General features: G+C 40.2%; 1 protein-coding gene across 1 annotated transcript in view; it reads right to left on the bottom strand.

Moving 5' to 3' along the window:
• Positions 1–3,663: 3,663 nt before the first annotated feature.
• GAD1 (glutamate decarboxylase 1) overlaps positions 3,664–8,672 on the bottom strand; it is a 44,901-nt gene continuing 39,892 nt past the window's right edge. Inside the window, exons 15-17 of the mRNA XM_007965322.3 lie at positions 7,654–7,761; positions 5,919–6,008; positions 3,664–5,103 (exon numbers count right to left, since the gene is read on the bottom strand). Of these exons, the coding sequence (XP_007963513.1) occupies positions 4,930–5,103; positions 5,919–6,008; positions 7,654–7,761 (372 nt within the window). The 3' untranslated portion in view covers positions 3,664–4,929. The remainder of the gene's footprint in view (positions 5,104–5,918; positions 6,009–7,653; positions 7,762–8,672) is intronic.

The raw sequence follows: 8,672 nt of genomic DNA, 5'->3' as shown, positions 1-8,672 counted from the left end.
GCTCTGGACAAACAAAATCATAATGTTGACTAGAAAGACAAGTCACAGAAGTATACAAATTCTGTATTATTCTGTTTACATAAAGTGCAAAATCAGGTAAGACAAAACAATAAGGATGCATGTGTATGTGGTGAAACTATATAGAAAAATAAGAGAGTGAGTAACACAAAATTCAGAATAGTGATCACTTCTTAGGGAGTGGGGAGCACCCAATTAGGGAAGGTTCATGACGGGGTTGGAGAGTGCTAAGGTCATGATAATAATAATGTTCTATATCTTAGGTTAAGTAGTGGGTACTCAAATATAATGTCACCACCCTTTGTCCTATGCATATATGTCTAATAAAGCCCTTCTTGGCCAGGCACAGTGGCTTATGCCTGTAATTCCAGCACTTTGGGAGGCCGAGGTGAAAGGATCACTTGAGTCCAGGAGTTTGAGACTAGCCTGGGCCCCAAAACAAAACTCCATCTCTACAAAAAATTAAAAAATCAGCTGGGCATGGTGGCATGCACCTGCAGTCCCAGTTATTTGGGAGACTGAGGTGGGAGGATTGCTTAAAACTAAGAGTTGGAGGCTGCAGTGAGCTATGATCATGCCACAGTACTCCAACCTGGGTGACAAAGCAGGACCCTGTCTCAAAAAAAAAAAAAAAAAAAAAAAAAAAAAATCAGTTATTGTAGATTATCTAAGGAGGGTTTTGTTTTTGTTTCTGTTTTTTTGAGATGGTGTCTCACTCTGTTGCTCAGGCTGGAATGCAGTGGCATGATCATGGCTCACTGCAGCCTTGACCTCTTGGGCTCAAGTGATCTTCCTACCTCAGCCTTCTGAGTAGCTGGGACCACAGGGGCTCACCACCACACTCCCAGCTCATTTTTAAATTTTTTTTAGAGGTGGGATCTCCCAATGTTGCCCAGACTGGCCTTGAACTCCTGGACTCAAGCAGTCTTTCCACTTTGGCCTTCCAAAGTGCTGGGATCACAGACGTGAGTCATTGCATCTGGCCAGTAACTGATTTTAAATAAAAGGCATCCCAGCCAAATGTACTACTTGGAGAAGAAAGGATCCCAACCACAAGGTCTGGACAGTGTAGACTGCCAGGGGCCCAGGCCTGAGGGTCTGAGTCCTAAGTGGTTGCAGGAGGATAAACCTTTACTGCCTCCTGTGCAGTGAGCTGGGAGGACCCCAGAGGGATCCTTCAAAAGTGCTTCATGAAAAAGCAACTTAAAACCACAAGATAATACTTTCAGAATGGCCAGCATGGGGGAGAAAATGACAGTACCAAGTGTCAGCAGGAATATGGAGCAAATGGAATATTTGTGCATTGCTGGTGAGAATGCAAAATGGTACAGCCACTTTGGAAAATAGTTTAGCAGTTTCTAATAAAATTAAACATATTATTAATGTTATCTTGCAATCCTACACATAGGTATTTACCCAAGTTAAATGAAATCTATGTTCACACAAAAATCTGCACACTAATGTTTCCAGTAGCTTTATTCTAATTGCCAAAAAGCTGGAAACAACAGAGGTTTCCCTCTACTAAGGGATGGATAAACAGAGTATGGTACATCTATGCAAATGGAATACTATGCAGTAGTGAAAAGGAATGAACACTGATATAGAGATAACATGGATGAATTTCAACTGCACTATGTTAAGCAAAAGAAACCAGATTAAAAAAAGACTACATACTATATGATTCCATTTACATGGTGGGAAAGGCAAAAGTCTAGGGACAGAAAACAAAGCAGAGGTTGCCAAGGGCTGAGTAGGAGAGATGTTCAATACAAAGGGGGATGGGGAATTCACTGGAGTGATAGACCTGTTGTGCACCTTGATCACGATGATAGTTATTAATACATGACTGAATGGGGTTGTCAAAATCCACAGAAAACTATACACAGTACACTACAAAGAATTTTATTGTATCTAAATTTTACCTTAATTTAAAAAATCCTCATTCACTCCAGAAAATTTCTCAAAACAAAAAAAAACACCCAAAAAACAAAAACTCATGTTCCGGGGACCTTGATGCCCAATGACAATTTCATAGCCATGTAAAATTTTACCTTTTTCACTTTAACCCTTTCTCTCGCTAGGCCTGACCCTGAATGAGGAAGCACAGGAGCTAAGAGATAAGTAGAAAGACGAAGAAAAAAGGTGACCTCACCCACCATCAGCCTTGCTCTCTGCCACTGTAGGCTTGCAGCTGAAGCAGTGCCAGATCGGGGGGAGGGAGGAGAAACTCTATATCATATAAAAATTGAAACTTTGCTTATTACATCAAGCTGGACCCTCAGTTGCAAAAATGAGACTGTTCGTGCACCCAAGAGGCCAGAAAAGCTATGGGATTGGCCTAAATTCAAATGGGGGCATGGAAAAAATCAGATCCCAGAGGGGTTTTAAAGAAACAGTGAGAGAAAGAATAAGTTGCTTTATGATCACTCTCTATAGAGTCGTTTAATACAATGGTTACATGCAATCAGTGTGCTAATTACAAAGGACTCTTCTCTAATCCCTACCTGTGCTAAATAGAGAGCTTCTTGTATTCCAAATGAGTGAGATTGTATTAATATAGCTGAATAGAATATTGTAGAAAATGGGCCGGGCGCAGTGGCTCACGCCTGTAATCCCAGCACTTTGGGAGGCTGAGGTGGGCAGATCACAAGGTCAAGAGATCCAGACCATCCTGGCCAACATGGGGAAACCCTGGCTCTACTAAAAGTACAAAAATTAGCTGGGTGTGGTGGAGCATGCCTGTAATCCCAGCTACTCAGTAGACTGAGGCAGGAGAATTGCTTGAACCAAGCCAAGATGGCGCCACTGCACTCCAGCCTGGTGACAGAGTGAGATTCTGTCTCATACACACACACGCGCACACACACACACACACACAAAATATTGTAGAAAATGGGTCCCATATCCTAATGATCTAGCACCAAAATATATTTCCCTAGGAAGTGAATTGGGACCACTCTACAAGCATAAAGCAGCAGGAAGTTATGCTTCTGTGATCTTAGAGGCATTCACTTAGCACAGACACCTAGTGATATAAGGTGCCCACTAGAAGGAATACTTGTCTTTTGTTGAATGACTGAATGAATGTAATTCCAAGATGCAAGTAGGAAAAGGAGAAACAGGGATGGCTTTTCTTGCTCAAGGCTTGAACTGCACATTGAATTAATTATAATCATAATGATTTTATTGATTGATTGAGACAGGGTCTCACTCTGTCACCCAGGCTGGAGTGCAGTGGCACAATTTCAGCTCACTGCAGCCTTGATCTCCCAGGCTCAAGTGATCCTTGCACTTCAGGCTCCCAAGTAGCTGGGACCACAGGTGTGCATCACCACAGCCGGCTAATTTTTATATTTTTTGCAGAGACAGGGTTTCGCCGTGTTGTGCAGGCTGGTCTCGAACTCCTGAGCTCAAGTGATCTGCCTGCCTCAGCCTCCCAAAGTGCTAGGATTACAGGCGTGCACCACCATAATGATTTTATAGATGAGGAGCTTCAGAGCCTGTGACAGTGGATCGAGTCTCCTTCAGCTTAATCAGGGTACTGAGCATCACCTAAAGTCAGCCAGTAGAAAGCAAATGGGCTATGGGCAACCCAAGGAACTATAATTAGAAACATCTCTGTATGAAACACAAACTAGAAGAAAATTTTGTTCAAATTCTCCATGGAGAATATTTTTATTTATTTATGTTCTTCTTGCATACTCTAAAACGCACAGTGTGAATTGCCCTTCTTCAAAAACAGTTGTGAGCCTGGTCACTTTATCTGAGATCTTCAGAAGGTCTTCGGAAATGTTGCCTTAGGTTTCAGCTAAGTGAGTCACAGAGATTGGTCATCAACTACTACAAAATTACAGGAGATCTAGTTATTATCCAACAATTACTAGAAAAGCATTGAGAACACCAGACATACAGCCAGACAGAGAGGGTAAGAGAAGAGCAGATGCTATTTAAGTAACAGGATTTCCATATATATAACTCTATGTACAATCTTAGAATTCTTTTACAGACAGTAAAATGCTTAAATCATCATTTTAAGGGCACTCTAATATAAATACAAGTCTCACTAATTTTAATCTTTTCTCTTTGGCTCACAAATGCACGAAAATACCATAAACGTTTTCAGAACTTACTTCATTAATATATAAATAAGATACATTACAAATGGGAAGAAAATACAAGACGCCTCTTTAACATGGTACATCTCTGAATATAAATAAGCAAATATTTCATTGACCTACAATTAAACAATCATTGAAATCATGACACATAATCTCCCCCTCCCGCCACCAAGGTCAGACAACAGTAATTTACACAATCTACACAAATTAATCTCTAAAAATACAGCCATAGTACAACAATGACTCTGCTACTATTTTCCCTTAACAGAATGCTAATGGGGAGGGTGTGACTTGTCATCTGGTGGTGGTTTTTCTCATCCATCAGCACTTCAAGTGGAGAAACGCTGACAGTGAGGTTGATTCTCACCAACAGCATTTCCCTTGGCCCCTAGGACATGGCGTTTTGAAAAACAGCTTTCCTGGAGTTATTGGACAAGCTGGTTGGCAGCATGTTTAGCTCCTCGGTAACTGCTGAAGGTAAGGTGAATTCTCTTGGAGCGGGAAACATGCTGTGGTCTATTACTAAGCCACACTCACTATACATGTATATAGAGAGAGGGGTATGTATAACTGTACATATATACTCTGTTCCTAATGTGCAACTTTTTTAAAAAGAACACTATTTCCTGCTAACTAAACAAACAAGCTTTAAGTAATGTTTTAACAATATTCTTCAAGATATTATGTTTTCCCTCAACGAAATGGCCTATGTGTTTTAGCAACATAAAGAGGTTTGTTCTGGAGTGCCAGAGGGAAAAGGCATTCCCAGAAACTCATGTTCTGCGAAGGGTGATTACAGATCCTGGCCCAGTCTTTCTATCTCCTCAATGAGGAAGTCAATGTCAGACTGGGTAGCGGCTGGGTTAGAGATGACCATCCGGAAGAAGTTGGCCTTGTCCCCCTGGGGCTGGTAGCCAACCATGGTCGTGCCTGACTCCATCATCAGGGCTTTGATTTTTGGAGCCACCTTGTGATGGAAAACACAAAACAAAACTCAAGATTGATATTAATACCCTCTCTTTTTAACAATTGGACCCAACTTGCATTTTACTATTTGTGTTTACAATGACATAAAAGCAAAGAAATATTTCATATCCAGTAATCTTTGGGGGCTAATATCAAATGACTACCTGGTCACGGGTTCCCTCAGAAAGTACCGTGCAACTGAATTTTGAAAGTCAGTCATGGAACAATGATAGTAAAATAAAAAATGAAGACAAAACCAAAAAACTCTTACAGACAACACCACAAATTCAGGGTTTTGCATAACTCAGAGCCCAGGATACTGCCTGGCACATAGATTGTGTTTAACAAATATTTGTTAAATGGTTGGATGAATTAAATATTATATAAATTAAATATAATCTTAAGAACCCTGGATAAGATATAAACTGGATATAGAAAACAGCTAGAATGAATCAGCATTACAGTTTGCTTGAACTTAAAAGGTTATTGTGACAGACACAGTTTAATCTAGAACATCCCTAGGAATATGCACATTATTCCCTTATCCTGCGTAGGGCTCCTTTAATGAAGAACATCAACCAAGGACAAGGAGACAAGATGCATCCTTTAAAAGTTCCCGTGGTAACCACAGTAAGGGGGTGTTGCAGGCTCACGAGGAATATAACAAGATGGCTCTCCACCACCCCATTACTAGAAACCCACGCCAAGGCTTTATTTTTTATATTTCCCCCACTAGAAAGGCACATTGGAATGAGGATGTCCTGACCAGCCAGAGAAATTGCAGAGGATTAGATGAAACAAAAAGCGAGTCTATACCTTGTGTAGCTTTTCCCGTCGTTGAGGGCTGTCTGGCACACCCCTGAGGCTTTGTGGAATATACCAAAAACAGACGTTTGTGTGCTCAGGCTGCAGAGATTTTAACAGACAAACAAACAAAGAAAATTATGATAACTTGAGAGAAAACTGTTCCCAAACCAATATGCATCCTTGGTGGAAGTCTGTTAGACCAAAGAAAGAGGTTGAATGTTCATCTCAAAGGCAATGTTACTTCCACACTAGGGAGAACAATGCCTCATTTATCCAATCATATCTGGCAAGAGAGCTGTTCCCTACAACCAATTTTCTAGGTAACTAAGGTTACCAACTTTAAACATTAAAATGTTACAAATAATTACATTTGGGCAATTTTTTAAAAAAGGTATCCATCTGTCCATCTTGTTATATAGAAGATACTTGAAACATAGTTTATGGATGCTGAATATTTTATTTAGTTTATTATATTGATACTGAATCTTTTCTTGATGAATCAGGACTATCATAATAAACATTAAGACTGGTTATATCAATTAATAGAATTGATCCTTAAAAAAAACCCAAAAGACTGGTTCTACAGCATAAGGTAAGGCCTGCTGAGATGCCTCAAACTGTTTAGTGTCCCTCTTGTAAAGATTCCGTGCTTTTTGAGTTCTGTGTATTCTTGCTATAGTTTTAAAGTTTTCTTCCTAGTTGCTGTTTGCCATTACTGTGCCTGTCTCTAATTGATTTGAGATATCACATTTGTTGTTTTTAATCTGCTATTAAGAGTGTTTAAAGTAGTATGTAAATGATCAGAGCAGTGTCATTGATTTTAAACTGCCCGGGGCTCTTTTTTGTTCATTTGGTGATTCACATGTGTTCCTAGTAGTTTAGGTTGCCTGATAAATAGAATAATGTTGACTGTAGGCAGTGTTATATTATACTGGCTTATAAGTGGATTTTCTTTTATTCAACACTGGCTCCTATTCCATCTTTCTTTATTCAAGTGTGAGCTCCACTGGGTCAAAGAAAGTATCTGTTTTGTTCAATACTCTAGAATCTAGGTCCTAGCAGGAGGCCTGGCACATAGTGGATACTCAGTAAACTCTGACAGATACTTTACTGTGTGCAGTATGCACATGAACTCAGGGCAGAGACAATTTTATCTTGCTCTCCTCCTTATGAATCTATGTTAAGTAGAACCTCATTTTAGAACAAGTCTTGGGAGGTAAGAATATACCCACCCTATAAGCTTCTTGGAAATGAAAACCACTTTATCATTTTTTAAAATTTCTAAGTTATATATTTTTTTCTTATAGAGACAGGGTCTTGCTATGTTGCCCAGGCTGGTCTTGATCTCCTGGACTCAAGCAATCTTCCTGCCTTGGCCTCCCGAAATGCTGGGATTACAGGTGTGAGCCACCATGCCCAGCCTGAAAAACACTTTGTCATAAAGGTTCAACACAAAACAAACTCAAGAATGATGAAGGCTTCAGACCTGTCAAGGAAAGACCTCTTGTGTGCCCAAAGCTGGCCAAGAACAACACAGTTTTAAAAGACATAAAGGAAAAAGTCATCCCAGTGCTACCAGAAGAAAAGTTCACAGACATGGTAGGAATTAAAGAGAGGAATTAAGAGTGTATACAAATAAAAATGTTGAAGCAGTTTCTGACAATGTGGGAAAATCTAGCTTCAGGAGCTTCCCTCAATACCTTTTCTGGAAATACTGTGTACCTGGTCCAGGATGACTACCTACCTCACCATCGAAAACCATCTCAAATTCTTCTCTGTTTTTAATCTTGGCATAGAGGTATTCAGCCAGTTCCAGGCATTTGTTGATCTGGTTTTCAAATCCCACTGTGCCCTGTTTTAAAGAGAAAAGTCATGTTTGTGGTTGCGTTTCCCTGTGATGAGCATTTGAGAAAGCTAGGCCGTCCCTGTCTATGGGAAATATACAAAAAAGTATTTTTGGAGATGGTTAGGAAGAACAATCTAATCAAATATGTACAGCTTTTTCACAGATGTGCATGGAACAAATGATGTGTGCCCACTTCCTCTTTGAAAGGCACTCCAGTCTTTGGGTAGTTATTCTCAACTGGACCTATGCCTGATTCTGGTTTGCTTTAGGATGGTGCTACTCAAAGTGTCATCTATGAACTGAGGCCACTCCACAACTATAACCGGTCTACAATCAAATGAGTGTAGAAATTGAGATTAAGCATAGGAAACTTTTATAGCAATTGGACAAAGGGATTTTGTCTGTTGACTCTAATAAAAAATAGTGGCTTGTTCTTTGTATGTTTTTAAATTTCATTTTTCTAACAATTCATCTTTAGGGTACTGGTCCATGATAGGTGGAAAAAAAAAAAATAACTGGTTCTTCAGCATAGAAACTTCAAAAGATACTGCTGTAGAACTCATCTTCCCCAGCAGTAAGGCCTTGTGAAACATGTCCCATGCCCTCTCAGGCAGGCTACCTTCCACATAACAGTATTATACCTTTTAGGTGACAGGCAGGTAGGCAGATGGGGAAGCCATTGGTCTCAGTATATGCCCCGAGATTGCAGTAGTTACAACTATTGACAAACTGGTTAAGCATGAGTTTCAAAAGCCAGCATGGCTGATTCATAACAGCAGTATGAGGGTTGTTGAGTGGGTCGGTGTTAACAAGGAGAGCAGATGCACAAGGCTGGCTGTGGATTGCTAATAGGCCTGAGCGAAGTCCAGCACTGACAAAGCATCAGCCTCTCCAGGTAGTGTCACTGCTGACCGTAC

This window comes from Chlorocebus sabaeus, chromosome 10 (genome assembly GCF_047675955.1).
Source record: "Chlorocebus sabaeus isolate Y175 chromosome 10, mChlSab1.0.hap1, whole genome shotgun sequence".
Lineage (NCBI taxonomy): Eukaryota > Metazoa > Chordata > Mammalia > Primates > Cercopithecidae > Chlorocebus > Chlorocebus sabaeus.
The sequence above is the reverse complement of the archived record's forward strand: the minus strand, read 5'-3'. Positions and strand labels throughout refer to the sequence as shown.